This window comes from Syngnathoides biaculeatus, chromosome 2 (genome assembly GCF_019802595.1).
Source record: "Syngnathoides biaculeatus isolate LvHL_M chromosome 2, ASM1980259v1, whole genome shotgun sequence".
NCBI lineage: Eukaryota > Metazoa > Chordata > Actinopteri > Syngnathiformes > Syngnathidae > Syngnathoides > Syngnathoides biaculeatus.
The window spans coordinates 4,046,556-4,062,540 of NC_084641.1; the positions used below are offsets into that span (position 1 = coordinate 4,046,556).

At 41.6% G+C, this 15,985-nt stretch overlaps 2 protein-coding genes across 3 annotated transcripts; one reads left to right on the forward strand and one right to left on the reverse strand.

Annotated features, from left to right (window-relative positions):
* Nucleotides 1–1,836: 1,836 nt before the first annotated feature.
* LOC133504876 (B- and T-lymphocyte attenuator-like) lies at nucleotides 1,837–5,393 on the reverse strand. The gene is made up of 7 exons (XM_061827581.1): nucleotides 5,259–5,393; nucleotides 5,054–5,156; nucleotides 4,048–4,362; nucleotides 3,925–3,966; nucleotides 3,691–3,798; nucleotides 2,592–2,626; nucleotides 1,837–2,503 (listed from the first exon to the last, which is right to left on the reverse strand). Exons 2-7 carry the CDS (start codon nucleotides 5,118–5,120, stop codon nucleotides 2,264–2,266), a joined length of 807 nt encoding a protein of 268 aa, XP_061683565.1. The 5' UTR covers nucleotides 5,121–5,156; nucleotides 5,259–5,393; the 3' UTR covers nucleotides 1,837–2,263.
* On the forward strand, nucleotides 5,343–15,699 carry LOC133504883 (splicing factor U2AF 35 kDa subunit-like). 2 transcript variants are annotated; one of them, XM_061827597.1, is made up of 8 exons: nucleotides 5,343–5,484; nucleotides 7,171–7,258; nucleotides 7,334–7,400; nucleotides 9,048–9,097; nucleotides 12,839–12,937; nucleotides 13,021–13,154; nucleotides 15,239–15,331; nucleotides 15,431–15,699. In XM_061827597.1, exons 1-8 carry the CDS (start codon nucleotides 5,441–5,443, stop codon nucleotides 15,537–15,539), a joined length of 684 nt encoding a protein of 227 aa, XP_061683581.1. In that variant the 5' UTR covers nucleotides 5,343–5,440; the 3' UTR covers nucleotides 15,540–15,699. The 2 variants fall into 2 exon arrangements, with proteins under 2 accessions (XP_061683581.1, XP_061683575.1); XM_061827591.1 differs by lacking the exon at nucleotides 5,343–5,484 and adding an exon at nucleotides 6,732–6,774.
* The last annotated feature ends 286 nt before the right edge of the window (nucleotides 15,700–15,985 follow it).

Genomic DNA, 15,985 nt, shown 5'->3' on the forward strand with positions numbered 1-15,985 from the left:
CAGAGCAAGATGGTGGTAAGACGCTGACACAGACACAACAACTACTGCTAAATCTGAAGTGTGAACAACCGACACAGGTGAATGCTTGGGTGACAATTTTCACCTGGACTCAACAATGGCTTGATTTGTTAGATAAATTGGACAATTATCAACCACGGTACCAGGACTGGCCCTTGGTACGCCCACAGGAACCTAGAAGGAGAAGAGAGGTAAAGTCAGAAAATGAGTGGGAGAAAAAGGGCTACCAGCCTTGGATAATAGGCTGGGCATACAATAATTCGGTGAGAGTAACAGTGGCCCCTAATACAACTACCCAAGTAAATATACCAATAAAGGCATTGGAGGGTCTGCGCACGCTAAGTAACAAAATGAAGGAACACTCAGGTGTGGACACCAGTTGGTACTCTGACTGCTTAAACATCTTTGGCAAATACAAAAGCTTGATTGCATCAGTACTGATTTATATCGCTGTGTTTGCTGCTATTATGGTGTTATGCGGATGTTGCTGTATTCCATGTATCAGATCATTAACTTTTAAGACAATTGAACACACGTTGGGGCCACTCCCTCCGGGTGGCCAGTACATGATGATCCCTCAGAAGGACCCCCAGGAGGCGGAGACAGCTGTGGCCCTCCGGGAGTCCGGGATGTGAGTATGTGAAGGTGGCCTCAGGGACCTGAGGCCATGAGGAGGGAATGAAATTTTCTACTGATTTTCTACTAGAATTAAATTTTTTACTGATTTTTAATTTTCTACTAATTTTTAATTTTTTGCTGATTTTTAGCTTATGGCTATTGATTTTTAACTCGTGTTTAACAATAAAATCAGGTGTTCGAGTGATGACCTCAGTCGTCTGAGGTCATGAGAGGGAATAAAGGAATATAAGAGTTTGAGCTTAAAGTAGTTCATTAGATGTTGCTGCATCCTGTGTATGAAAGTGTGAGACTGTAAAGTGCTGAGTGTGTGACTGGTGGAACGAAACAGGGTATGTGGTGCAAGAATGGAATGTTTTAGAACAGACGGTGCTAACTGCAAGGAGGATGCGGAGACGAGAGGACTCAGAGCAGTTGGTGGAAAAACTACTGTCAGGAAACCACCACCAGGAGGAGCCTGCACGCGATTCTGCAAGGGAGGAGTCGGGGCAACATCCGGCGGACCAAAGGAGACCAATGAGAGAGCGCCAAGGATACCTACAGGAGACACAGAACCAATAGTGAATCAGTAGATTGTACTTTAAAAATTGTTCTGGGAAACTCGGATGTAGAGTACGTCTGCTGGTGGCAACAGAGACGTACAGGGTTGTAATGAGAGGGACCCGAGACCCAGGTGTGTGTTGAAGGAATAAATCCACTCGTGTGTGAAAATGCCGGCTTCCTGATACCTTTCTATTGCAGAACGAGCGCGCGTATTGTTGGATGAGTGGCAGTTGGGTAAGGTCACAAATTGGAGTCAGATTACTAACTTAAGTTTATGATCATTTAGAAATAAAAATTCCAACACCCTTCTTCTAGATGGAGGGAGCTAACATACGTTATATCCTAACGTTAATCTAACCTTAAAACAAAAGTTGATAAAAGGATATACACATATATGTACGTTCCCTTTGTTTGTCTTTCGAGATGTCCATAGAGAACATGAACACTCGGCGACAAGTTGTCGAATGGCACATATTGAAGAAGCATGAATGGGGATGTTTCAGACTGGCAGGAAGTTTACAAAATATACGCGCATGCAAGTTAATCACAAGGAGACTTTTCAGCACCGGGACCGCTCAAACCGTCACACCGGCATGAAATTAGATATGAAATCCAATAAATTGTGACCAGCTCAAACTGTTGCTTGATGTTCTTGTTTTGTAAATCTATTCCATTTTATTTCGTAAGCACATCCATTTTTTTTCTGGCAGCATAAAGTTTACACGTTGGAAAGGAAAAGCTTTGAATTTTGTGCCTGGCTGTAATTCTTGACAACAATAATGCTAAAAAAAAAAAAACAGGGGCTGTCATGACAACTTTCATAAACTGCAGTTTCACACCCTCGTCGCACGCCCACATGATTTGTGCAACCTCTGTCACCTTCCGCTTATTCGAAGAACTTTTTGGATCTCACTACCTTAAATTCTTGACAATAAACCAGAAGGTCGCGTCTCTTTCCTACAAAGGAAAGAGGAAGCTGGTGGTTACAGTCTCATGTGAAAATGGTCTCTTCACCGACTTGAATGTGGGAGAAAAGCTGATCTTCCACCAGCAGCAGTGCGTGGCATCATACTCGAATGTCCGCGTACTCTGAACTTTCCTCTCTGGGCCGCCTCGGTCGCGGGGGCGCACCGGCGGGCGGCTGATGATGGAGCGCGGCGTACACAACGACGTTTCCGTCGGTCTCTGTCCTCGCTTCTGAACCCTTTTCCTCTTTGGAAGCCATCCTGTTGTACGCGAAGCTGCCAGGGGAGGTTTGCGTAGCGTGTGGTCTGGCGCTAGCCGTCGGCTTTAGCACAGAAAAGTCCTGCAAACATCGACAGACATTATTTATAACACTTTGTTGGGAATTAGTGACAAGTGTTATGTTGCACAAAAGATCAGGGATGCCTCACTTGATTTTCACTTTGCGTCTCTCTCTGTGAGTTGCCTGCATGAGGGGGGATGGATTTTTTTTTTAATTGGATCAAATAAGGATTGGATTCATATATACATATGAATATTTACATACAGGTGTGTAGACTATTTCGTTAAGTCTGCATTTTTTTGAAGGTTTTGTGTGAAATGGCAACTGAAAATGCACTTTACAGGTGAACTTGATAATTGTGTAAACTGTTGAAGGTCCAACTTTTCAGTGTTTCAGTATGTTTTGCACAACTTGGATTTCAAGGAGCTGAATGACAAAATTCACAACAGTTTTTTTTTAACATTTGGATAGACTAATACAACAGTTTTCAGTTTTTTTGTACTAAGTGCTAACTCCAAAAATAATGTCAACACGACTGCATAGCATATGATGCTGACTGTTCAACAAAAACGAGGCACTTCCTTAAAACTACATAACTCTAATAGTTTGAACGTTAACACCTAAATAGTGATTCATTTATCTGTTGCACATTATAAATAAAAAAAGTAACAAAATAAATATTTGAAAACCAACTCTTCTAATAAGATTAAATCCAAAGTCATTGTTGTTCAAAGTTGAATAAAACTAAACTGTACTTGGAAAATGTACTGTACTGGATAAATGTAGGCTTAATGCACTGTAAAATTACATGCGGTTTGAACATTTGATTCAGTGATTTTTTTTTTTTTTCTTGCATACCCCACATTGAAAATCACTGGACCAACGCCATCCACTTCTAGGCCTTTCTGTGATTCCTCCAGTCTCGCTTTCTCTGCTGACGACGCTCTGTGACACTCTAAGCTCAGCGGCCCCTTCTTCTCCGAGAACTTCCGTTTTTTAGCCGTTATCAATCAACAAGCGTTGTCTTTGTCCCGCGGTGTAAATATGTGAAGAGCATGATGAAAAGCATCGTTTACATTACATTATTTTTTATTGAGCCAGGAAATGTCTCGCTCATTCATGGATCAAACAACCATTTTGCCCTTCAGCTCCTTGTTGTAGAACAGCCGACTAGACCTTGTTTTTTTGCATTTGTATTGGCTTGTATTTTTATTGCCTGACAATATGCTAAGTAAAAAAACACTCACCTTTGCACCGCTGCATGGAAATGACCGAAATGAAAATGATTCCGATGACAAAGGCCAGTGTACCGACGGCGGAGTACACATACATCCACCGCCTTTTCACCGTCATGGCTGCAGAAACAAACATAGACTTGAATTTAAAGAATAAACATGGAGCCACATGTCAAGCGCGCTCTCTGAATAAAACAAAAATCATCATGTAGAATTGGCTGCAAAAACAAAACAAAACATTCTTACTCGTTTCATTCGTCGGTGAGATGTTGCTCACCACAGAGATGTCTAGGAAAGCAAAGATGGAAAGGAATATAGAAATAGTGTCCAAAACTATTGGCAATTGATGAGCATGTTAAGGACACGTACCGTGCACGGACACTTTGATGTTTTGACCAAAGGTAAATTCACTTTGACAGCGATAGAAACCTGCATTGCTCATTTGTATATTTGTGAAATTGAGTAACAATATGGTTTCAAAATTGTTTACCTGGACTGGTTTCACCTCAGTCCGAGTGTCATTGATCACTGGCACATACATTCTGTTTTCCAACTTGTGCCAGGAGACGTACGATGAAGTAGAACAATTAATATACCGGTATGTGCAGTTCATCTTTAAGTTTGCCCCAACTGAAACGTTATGAACATCTTCGTGCCGAATGATTTGCAGGCAGTCTTCTCCATCTGGACACAGAGAGGGTGAGAAACACAAATGACCACAACCATAAATATAGAAGACAGTAACACAAATATTTTGTTTCAGGCCCATGGCCTTTTCAGACCCTCACACAGAATTTACTGCATGCAGGTCTCCATACCATCAGGGACTGTACTCCACTATTCGGACAAGAAAGCTCTTTATGATTTTGCCCTGACACACTACCACAGTGAGTCTGAACAAATAAACAACTTTAATTGAAGCGGCTTCACGGGTTATGTCATTTGACATTTTTCTATAGCGCTTATACTCCTTTGGGTGTCTCCCAGCCGAGTTTGAGTGCGGCGTCGAGGCACACCCTGGATTGGGTTACCAGCCAATCGCGGTGGACAAATAAACAACAAACACTTCGAACTTGCGAGGAAGCCGGAGTACCTGGAGAAAACTACATCCCGACTGTACAAAGAAGGACTCGAGCGGAGCGCTGCACTGCTACCTCGCAATCAAATCATATGCGATTGCTTTTAATGTGATATGCACTGTGGCGGTTGTGCCTTGGTAAAAACACAAAAAGTTCCATGGTATACAGCACATCGCATTTGGACCAAACAGAGTTATGAGTGATGCAGGCTATATCTTTTTTTTTTTTTTTTTTTTGCACTCACAGGACCTCCTCAGACGGTGAAGGATAACGTGAAAACGGAAATAACAACTCACCGCTGCTTGAAGTGAGATGCTGGACTGCCAAAATGGAGGCAAGCAGCACATGCCAGGATTGCTTCATGATTGGAGGCAACACTCATTTTCCCCTTGCAGCAAACTGAAAATAAGATTATCATTCGGTTACACAAACACACGTGTACAACTTCCTCTGTCTGGTCTGCATTTGCAATGTTATGTGGAAGTGAGTGAAAAGTCACACCTATGCACGCTCATATTTTAACCACACGCTCAACAGAGAAACTGCTCGAGGTATTTTCGATCAACAACGCCCCGGTGTGTTCATGATAGTTATTGCCTAATGTCTGGTTTATGACCGCGCTTACGTAGTGACGTAGGTGTTTTGCGTAATGACGTGTTCCGTACGTTTCCGACGAGCCGAAAATGGCGGAGTATCTGGCGTCCATTTTCGGTACTGAGAAAGACAAGTAAGTTTTCCTGCATGTTTTTGTCAATGTAGCGAGAAAGGTGGTGCACTCGAAAAGCACCACTGCGCTTTCCAAGCTTGGCCAGTAGGTGGGCTCACTCGATGCCGGTTAGGCCTCACTGACTGGTTTACTAAAGTTGATATTAGCAAGAGGAGCTAACGAGCGGAGCTAGCGCAATGAATGAAACAGGAAATCAGCGTCGCCAATCTGCAACTGCGAGGCGCTAAGGCAATTATTTCTCAAGCACATGTTGTGCTACGTGGTCTAATACTTGCATCCAATTTTGTTTGTAATCGTTAGCAAGTTGTTACCCAAGTTTGCGCGATTTCAGTTCAGCCAAATAATTCTCGTATCCACCAAATTGTAGACGTTGACTTAATATTTGATGTGTTCACACCAATTATTATCAAAGCGACTGTTATTTACAATGTGAAAAAATGTTTTTATTAGACTAGGTACCTTGAACAATGCCAGGATGAAGTTATTAAAGAAAGGAATGGAATAAATAAGTTTAACTTTTCTAACTTGTGACGTCGCCTCCTGGTATTTTAGTCAAAACAATAGGGTAATAATATGCCCTCTTGAGCACCGGTATCGTCTCCTCTTTTCATGCCGCTGTGTAAAGATGAAATATGTTCATGATATGACAGAACTTTCCCCACGATTATCAATCAAAAAGTGCTGATAGCCATGAGATACAATATCGAGAAGAAGAAACTTGATCTGACAGGAATAAAGATGCTGAGATTGATGTGTGTAGTGATGTAATAAGAAATGAATTGATAAGGGGTTGTCAGGGAGGCTAATTTAAGTTTCAAAGACAAGACATCTTTTGGTGAGAAGAAATGAAGGACGGACAGCATGGAAGAGATGGAGATTAAAATACGAGGTGTACCTAGAACCGAATAAAAGAAAAATGACAGTAATAAACTACTTCTGGAAGAGAATGAAGTGGATGAAAAGAATGCTGTTGTTGTTGCTGTTGTTATACAATGTAAAAAATACACCATGTCCCAAAGTTTTCCGATTTCATTTCAGGTATTATTCAGATAGACGTGTGGCTGTCGGCATTCGACAGCGTAAGCAGTGCAGTTTTTCTAAGCACAATGTTCCCTTGCTTTGGACCGTCATGCAGCATTGCAAAAAGTTTTTCTGTCGACTGCAGTTTATGGCCATCGTCTCGACGCGCAGTATAACTTGTTCGATCTGTAGCAATTTTCTCAGAACGGCAGGGGAAGACTTACTACTACCGCCGCTGATGAAAATCCAAGAGCAGGTGTTTATGCAAAGGTGGGGAAAGTCTACCCGCTAGAAGTCAGGATCCATCAAAAGATGGATTTAGTGGAGTGACAAAGCTTTAGATTTTGTTGACCATCATAATCTTCCTCTTGAAGCCTTTGCACAACCTTAAGTAGTTCTGGATCATGCGTTATCAATTTGGCAATCGGTGAATCATTGGCCATGGAATGAAAACTTGCTTACAAAAGCTGCAAAGCACAGGCTGCTGAATGGTGATGATGGCTTCTTGTCTCTCTGAATGAGACCTGCAAGGAAATAGAAAAAAGGAAGTTTAGGGTGTTGTGATTTTTGAGGCCACCTGCATTTGTTTCGGGAGTACCCAGAAAAATAAAATGTGCAATATTCAAATCGAAGGGCCCCATCAAATATTTGTTTGAATCTTTCCAGGGTCAATTGTTCCTTCTATTTCAAAATCGGAGCTTGCAGACATGGCGATCGCTGTTCAAGATTGCACAACAAACCGACCTTCAGCCAGGTGAGGAGGACGTCGGCTGACATTTCCTACGAATGTGGACTTGATTTGCCTTTCAACTGCTCATTCTGTCCGCAGACCATTTTGATACAAAACATCTACCGTAACCCCCAGAACAGTGCACAGACTGCCGACGCGTCACGCTGTAAGTGTCACCCTCCCCTCTTCTCCTTCCTGTGTTTTATTAATGTGGCGGCCACATGTGGGGTGTCGTTTGGAGCTTGGAGTGCTCCCATGTCAAACTTTGTAAAAACAGCTGCTGGCTACAAAACACATGAGAACATGAACACCTTTTGCACCTTTTAGCTGGTGGAGAAACGCCCAGAACAAACATTTGGTGAGGAAAAAGTACACCGCCAGCAGGCCAGCTTGTTAAACAGTAAACTGCTCATGTGACTTATGACCTGTCTGATGTTTTACATTGTTGAATTTTACACCCCAAACCCAATTTGAAACTTTTTCTATGCATCTTGGTGTTTGCTGCGTGTCACACAGACGCATGCGCTAACACTGCTAAATAGTTTGCATTTACTACAAAATGTGGTTTTACTTTAACAAGAGACTTCGGGTTTTTTAAAAATACTGAATAGTCAATCATAATTCCCAATCTTAAATTGCGTCGTCTCTACCACTGTCATCATTTTGACTGAGTTTTTGAGTCTGAGTCAGCATTTAGTTCATTTCATTGTTGAATATATATATTTTTTAATTATATGCAGCACTTAGTTTCAGCTGTGGTTGTTCTTCTAAAGTGATGTAGATCGAGTTGAGTTGGTTAACGGTTTATCAGCATTCTGATTAGCATCCTGACCTTGGCACAGAAAAAAAAGTTGGCATCTCTGTGCTGTTTTTTTGCGCTCCGTCACACTGAGCTTTGTTTGGCATGTGATCTTGAATCTTGTATCGGGACAGGAAAGTCGAGTTTTGGAACCTTGTGTTTTGAGCACACAGACGCAAATCCCTGTGTGAACTCTCGAAAGTTGGAAGATGTCATTCCTGAGGATTCTAACAACACGTTTTCCCTCCCCAGCTCCACGTTTTTCATTGTTGTGTGTCACAGAAATTTACGTTTTGTATTTCAGACCGTTTCCCTCTTGAACATTTACCTTCATAACCTTGAAAACTGTGTCCAAGTCTGCTGATGGTTTGCACTGTAAGTTCTTCTTCATACCCAGGACCCTCTGGCACTGACTGCACTTATGTTTTCGTACTGCGCAATTTCCTTCAAAATTTGGCTACACTCGAGATTAAGGAGCCACGTGCAGTTTCCTGTCGAAAAACGAATTGTGCCAGCGCGGTGTGTGGGCGCACCAAGCACGTTGTGGCTCGTTCTGTTGATGTTGAAATGAAGGAACAGCCAAGGAGGGTTGATTCCTTGGGTTCAGCAGCCCAGGACAGCCCATGATTCAACTCTCCTCAAATTTCCATGACCAGAGCAAAACCTTCAGACTCGACGTATCAGGGCCTTTCTGTCGGAGCCTGTAGGCTTTGCACTCATCTGACACTGAGCACTCAGTGTTCATCGAAAGATACAGGTCGCTGACCCCAGATTCTGTTTGTAACGAGTACATCAAGAACCCAGCCATAATATATTGTACGTAAACAAACGTTTTCCCACCAGCAGGAAGCTGACCAGGCCTGGTTCTAGTTTTTCCTCAATAAAGAACACAAACTCATTCACACGACTGTATTTTCATGTCATCTGGTAGAATATCAAACTTTCTGGACAGTGTCTAAATGTCCCAAGTTGAGGTCCATGACAGTGCTGCTGATTTCTGTGATGTAACTGCAGGTCCCGTCAGTGATGTGGAAATGCAGGAGCACTATGACGAGTTCTTTGAGGTGAGCGACCTTTTGTATCGTTGCCTTTCCCACGTGACATAAGATTGTTTCTGTTTGCGCATCTGTCACACAGCAGCTCTGACAGACTGTGGGGGAAATAATAATTTATTTTATTGCTGAGTTTGTACATTTGCTATTAAAGGAAGACTTTGTCGAGACTATTGGGAATGGGAGCACACATGAAAATTTAGTAGATGAGGGTTCAGTGTTTCTTTTAATGCCAGATTTATTTGCAGATTTCACAGAGAAACATCTCTAAATTGGAAAAGTATTATCGAATTTCTCTCTCGCTCAGACATTCCAATGAGCCCGGCTGGAAAACTTGACAGCCAATCAGCATTTGCCATGCCTCCTGTGCTTCCTGTTCTGGCCCCCCTATTGCTCGTTGATACGTTTCACCGAACACATAACGTCCACTATCTGGCATTTTGTGAATGATTTTTGTGAAAATAATCACAAACAAACAAAACAAAAATAGCATGATGTACAGTGTTCAAGCCTGTGCGCTTGAGCCTGAATACACACATCCAACACTTGACGTGTTATAGAGGGGGCGTGGCACTAACGATGAACAATAACAATCCTATTATATGGACCGCGAAGATGTGATGCTTTTCTGAGGAGTTGGTTTCGGTATAGAGATTGTACAGCAAGCGTGGCCTGACTATTTCCCCCCAAATTGTACTTTTCAAGCAGTTAGCCTCTCGAGAATGACCTTTGTGTACGTGTCGATCGCCGTTAATAGTAACCGGGAAGTGTTGTGTGCTCAGAGCCAACAAAGCGAGTGTAACACAGAGTCGATGCTCTATTACTACTCCCGCCATTGAGCAAACAAAACAAAAATAATAATGTGCAATGTTCAAGCGTTTGAACCAGAATGCACACAAGGCGGAAGTCGATGTGTCGGGAGGAGCGTAGTGTTGACGACGAACAAACAACGGAAGTCCGGGATTGAACACCTGCGCCACCCTCATAACGTATGTTGTTGTTTATACAGTATTACCACGCGAGGGTATAACTCAGCAGCTAATAACCAGTAATTATTGGATGCGTGCAAATTTCCCCTGCTGGTGAACGAGCCTCAACTGTGACAGCCACAGCTGTATCCTGTCAGGTTGACCCCATGGGAGGTTAAAGAAGGAGAAATTTGGGTGCAGAACAAGTCAGTATTTTGGCTTAGCTAGAACGAATGGTCTATAATGCTAAGCGCCGGAGATGTCAGGGGCGGAGTCAAGGATTTTTCTTCCGCGTTTGGCTCTGAAAGATGGCACATATCCAGATTTTGCTTGGATTTCAAATATGTTCTTTATTTTCAATTTTTATTTACAATTAATGTCCAAAATATATGTAATAATAACATTACTTCACATCGGAGGGTTTATTGTACATATGAATTTTGGGGAGAGTCTTCCTTTAATGACAAAGACATTAAGATTAAGATTAACATTTTAATGGTTAATTCATGCTAGTTCGTTCCCCTCAATCAGTTTGAATGGACACGTCATTCTATGGGGGCTGAAACGCAATCTGCCTCGCTGATGTTCTAAACCAGGGGTGCTCTCTGCGTCAATCGCAATCAAGCAATCGATCGCCGAGGCAGTTTTGGTCATTCATGTGACGGTATGCCAAAAAACACCAAAAAAAAAAAAAACCACGAGCCCATCATGCGTCTCGTCGCTTGATTGATTTGTGGCCAATATGTCGATTGCTCGCACTTAAAGACGCGTTCTAGCAAGCTGGCCTCCTATTTACAGTCTCTCTCTTGCTTTCTCCAGTCGGGGTGATGTGCGCATGCCCCCCCATAACACAAAATCAGTTCTTATCCAATTAATTGATGGCACAATCGGTAGAAAAATCGATTCAAAATATTTATACAAAAATGAGAGGTGTTGGAAATAATGCACAGGAAAGAATATCCCATTAGATTATCCTCTAGCCACAAGCAGCAAACTGGAATTACAGCTAGCTAGCTAGTGATAACCATGACTCGAGCATCACTGGGTTTTGCGCTACTGTGGGAAACACGTGCAGAACTATTTGTGTTGCTGAAAACTGATTAAACATTACATGTTCCTGTTAACTATGAAATAATATTTGTATACATGTGTAAACACAATAGGGCTGTTGAGGTTGTGATGTTCTATTCTGGTTTGATGATCCTGAGATAGTGTACAACATCCCTTGTACATTTTGTTCTTTGTTTTTGTTGCTTTGTTGTTCTTTGATTTGAATGTCCAACTGCCGGAGAAAAATTCCTTCTGTGTTTTTACACACTTGGCCAATCCCGCTGATGCTGATTCTGATCACTCCATTTGTGAAATATTGCTTAATAATTTAGACATCAGTGATAAATGTGTAAAAACAGACAATCTAAAAGGTGTAAATGATGTTAACCCATTCAAGGGCAGGGTGGCAATTTTTTGCCTTATTGAGATAAAAGTCTCCTAACAGGCCACAATCAAGGAAATAACACTTCTTTTTCGTTTAACGCATAAAACAAAGGGCAAAAAAGATGTACCCTCTCGCGTGCAGCGTCCCAAAAGTGGGAAGGATATGTTATCAGCTCTGTGAAGTGATACATACTGGAGATATGTTTATGAATTAGTTCGTATTCTAGAACGACACTTACACATCAATAATACTGATGGATTTGCATTTTGAAGACAAACTTGGTTGCATACTGACCTTTCTCCCTTTCTTCTCTTGGAAAACGCTCCATGTGCACATGAGGCAGCCATGTTGGGTCAGGAAGGAAAGGGAAATAACGTCGTGCTAACTTTGGCCGATGAGTTATCCTCTCCCTATACCAAATTATGACTTCAGATTAAAGCACTTAAATATTTTGATATAGTAAAGGATATAATGCGTGAAAATCATGATTTCCCAAAAATGGGATGCTGCCCATGAATGGGTTCAGTGGAAGAAAACAAAACATTTTGCGTTTTTTTGAGTGCTATGTTTTTTATCTCAAGACAAACCTTAGGTCGTGGTAGTTGTGGAGAAACCCTTTTTAAACATTTCTTGTATTTGCCCAACACGTTTGAGTTCACCTGACATGGGATTTTGTCTTACGAGGAACACTTTAAATTGTTCAAGTTTTTAATTTGTATGAAATGCATTATATAAAAAAGTTTGCTTTGGTTTGTTACTGTACTTGCCTCTGTTCAGTTTCCCCTCAACGCAGTGAAGTCACCTCATACCATTGGCACAAAACCAACCCAAAATAATGTTGCCACATTGCTGCCTGACTGCGGGATCATGGATTGTGTTATTTAGGTCACGTCTGTGCCCGATAGCTCAACTTCGATTTCATGTAACCACACTGCTCTCTCCCGAGGCCTTTCTGAGTCATTTACCGGTAGACGTTAACTGGCCAACAAAAGCCGGCAGGCCGCTTGCACACGAGCCTTCTCGAGCAGGGCTCCTTCCGATCATGGCAAGAACTTCAATCTGTAACGGTGAAGTCTTTCCAGCTGTTTTCTTTGTTTCTCTGTTACAATAATCAATAAACAAGCAGATATGTGGTAGAATTTATTTCTTTGAAGGTGAACAAGCTTAAATGATTAAAGGTACGGGGAAAAAATTCAGCTGGATGTTTTCCAGCGTACGTGACCTGTTTTCTGTGCTTAAGAATATCTGACCCGCATGCTGTGCTGCCAAGGATTCCAAAAGCAAAGCGTGGGAATTTGACCCTGATAAAGATGCTCGAACTCTGAATAAATTCAACTTGCATTGGTACAGGAGGTCTTCACGGAAATGGAGGAGAAGTACGGAGAAGTGGAGGAGATGAACGTGTGTGACAACCTGGGGGACCATCTTGTCGGCAATGTTTATGTCAAGGTACTTCATAAATGACTGCATTATTCAGTTTTCCTTGTGGCCTGTCTGCAATCGCCGCTTCATCCTCTCAACTTTGCTTGCAGTTCCGTCGCGAAGAGGATGCGGAAAAAGCTGTCATGGACTTGAACAACCGCTGGTTCAATGCCCAGCCCGTCCACGCTGAGCTCTCGCCTGTCACTGACTTCAGGGAAGCTTGCTGCCGCCAGTACGAAATGGGGTGAGTCACCACTGTCAGGATGTTGCTGTTGGGATATGAATTTGAAAAAAACTATACATTTCATCACATCAAAACCTTAAATCTCTCTCTCTCTCTTTGTGGCATGCAAGCGTAATGATACTAAATGTGTAAAGTTAAAAAGCCCAGACTCCTTTAAAGAGAATTGCGTAGGAAAACAAACTCTTCAATAAAATAAAGTGCAATAATTGCGGTAGTAAAAATTTATCCTTGTTCAGTTTGGGACCATGGTTTTAAATGGGTAAAGTTTGTTTTGCTAGTCAATAATTTGCAAAATAGTGTGAATAATCACAATTGATACCTTAATATAGTGTTGGTACACTTCTCATTTTTAAATGTGTGCCAATCATGGTTGTGGTAATGCCTAAAATGAAATGGGAAGAAGGTGGGAAGCCTTCACGTGAAGAACTGGCCCCTCTCAGTTGAAAAAAAATTATCAAATACCTATGAAGCCTTTGTTTTAAATGTGAATTGACCTGTTTTGTCTGCTACTTATTGCAGACAAACTTCTTGTTCGGTGACATATTTTGCAAGTATCATATCTCCAGTCACTGTCAGTTGAAACTATGGTATGCTACGGTTGTACTGTTCTCTTCATGTGTTTTACTTCCAAAGTGCTAACATGAATAAACAGCCAGCCAAACTCCTTTTCAAGAGCCAGGAAGTGAGCGTGCTTGCTCCTTTAATGACTTCTTAACAGGTTAAGTCGGGTGACACAATGAAAATGGAGTGAAACTAGAAAAAGAAATACTAAACAGACTGCGGTGTCAAATCAGTATGGAGTATAAACATCTTCCATTAGTATATGAATTAAACATTCACATTCAGTAAGTCTAAGCACCAACAGCAACAGCATTCTAGTGAAGTGAGTAGCAGATACACATACTGCTGCTAGCTATCTCATGAGAATGAACACAACATGTAAAGTTACTAAAGCAGTGCCGCTCACAAATATGCACAAAGATACTGTTAAAGTTACTAGCAATACTTCTGAAACATGTAAAGAACATAAATTACTCACAGCCACTGCTTTCTGACGGATTCATGCACAGGAATAAGCTCATTTCAACGTGCTACATCTTTCAACTGTTGACGTTTTTTTTTTTTTTTTTACCGTTTTGCTCAGTGCTTCCTACTTCCTGTATTCTACAGTTTCAAAATAAAAGCTCAGCAATGCACTCTCAAAATTAACAACACAAACAGATCTTTTCTAATAAAATCGATCTTCTTAACATATTAAACACTTGGGGCAGAACAACGGTCATGCTGTGCCTCCTCAAAAACAGTTGAATATAGAGATTGAAGGGGAATGTTATCATGGTATTCATCGTGATCATATAATCACTTAATCTGAACTCTGTTTGGTTAATCAATGAGCTGTTTGGTGTTTTCTTTAAATTTAATATGATTTGACCGGAGAATGGGCAACAGGTAAGTTATCCATAACTTCCACACATGCCAAGTATTTTTGAATGTGGTTGTACTTTTATGACTATGTTTGGAAGAAATAGTCTGTGGAGACACTTCCATATTGTGATATCGTCACTGCCTCACAGTCAGAATTAATATAAGTCAAAACTCCAGGTCACACAACACAACTGCAGGGTTGCTACTCCCTATGGCGCAAGAAGGGTTTGCCATAAATGCTTTGTTGTGGGCCTTAGATGGATTCTTGCCAAAGTCTGCAAGTTCCTGTGTGTGAAGGCGTGTGTATGTGTGACTTGTAATTGGTGATGTCTGTAATTTTCTTTTTAGATTATCTCTAACAGTGGAGACGCACCTATGATGAAAATTTCAGACCCCTCCATGATTTCTCAGTGGAAGAACTTGCAATACAGCAGGGTTTTCAAATACTTATTTTCTTTACTGTAAAGCACCCAGAGAGCACTTTGGGGTATCAGCATCTTGCTCAAGGACACCGCAGCCGTGAGTCCGGCGAATGTTTGCGGATGGTCCTGTTGGGATCTTGAACCGAGCTCTCTCACTGAGGCAGGCGATGCTCTCAGAATGGGGACACAGCTTACAAATGAAGATGGACTCGATTCTTTTCCTGTGATATGTTCCAGAGAGTGCACACGAGGCGGCTTCTGCAACTTCATGCACCTGAAACCGATATCCAGGGAACTCCGACGAGAGTTGTATGGACGACGCAGAAAAAGGTTCAAACACCCCGTTTGGGTTTTGCAAATCAGTTGGTTTGATTTTCTTTTTCTTTTTTTTCTTCAGATTTTTATTACATTCTTTTTGTCCACCAACAGGCAACGTTCTCGCTCACGTTCTCGAGAAAGACGCTCCCGCTCGAAGGATCGGCGGCGGGACCGTGAGAGACGGAGGTCAAGAGATCGAGAACGCTCTGGACGCTTCTGAAGGCGTACGACAGAACAATCTACCGAAATCCGTCTGTGGGGGCAAAAAACCCTGTCAGTGAAAACAGTTTAGACTCTTGGTGAATTATTAGTGTTTTTCTTTGATCCCTTTTTTATGAACAGCAAGTCGCTTTCTCAATAAAACAATTTGTTACTCTGCATTGTTTACTTCAGAAAACAATCCCTTCATTCTTGGGGGGGGGGGATGAAAAGATGCACATGTGCTACATTCCATAATGTGGGAAATTAAATACTAATGACATGGTTGATTTGGTGTTTTTTTGTGTGAAAACATTCCACAAGTAAATTAGATTTACTTTAACACTGTTAAAGTTTGTTTGTAAAGGGTTTTTTAATTTTCTGATGAGATTAATTCACTTGAACAAAGTTTTATGGTTGTTGTTCAGTCTGTGCTTCACCTTTGTAGGCCAACAGTTTTTTTTGCAA

What these genes read in the sequence shown, in the direction of transcription:
- LOC133504876 (XM_061827581.1), bottom strand. Translation starts at nt 5,120, where the DNA reads ATGAAGCAATCCTGGCATGTGCTGCTTGCCTCCATTTTGGCAGTCCAG. An exon ending in CATCAAAGTGTCCGTGCACG is followed by an intron (nt 3,967 to 4,047) that starts GTACGTGTCCTT and finishes TTGCTTTCCTAG; the next exon opens with ACATCTCTGTGGTGAGCAAC. An exon ending in AGACGCAAAGTGAAAATCAA is followed by an intron (nt 2,504 to 2,591) that starts GTGAGGCATCCC and finishes CGATGTTTGCAG; the next exon opens with GACTTTTCTGTGCTAAAGCC.
- LOC133504883 (XM_061827597.1), top strand. Translation starts at nt 5,441, where the DNA reads ATGGCGGAGTATCTGGCGTCCATTTTCGGTACTGAGAAAGACAA. An exon ending in ACAAACCGACCTTCAGCCAG is followed by an intron (nt 7,259 to 7,333) that starts GTGAGGAGGACG and finishes TTCTGTCCGCAG; the next exon opens with ACCATTTTGATACAAAACAT. An exon ending in TGCCGCCAGTACGAAATGGG is followed by an intron (nt 13,155 to 15,238) that starts GTGAGTCACCAC and finishes GATATGTTCCAG; the next exon opens with AGAGTGCACACGAGGCGGCT.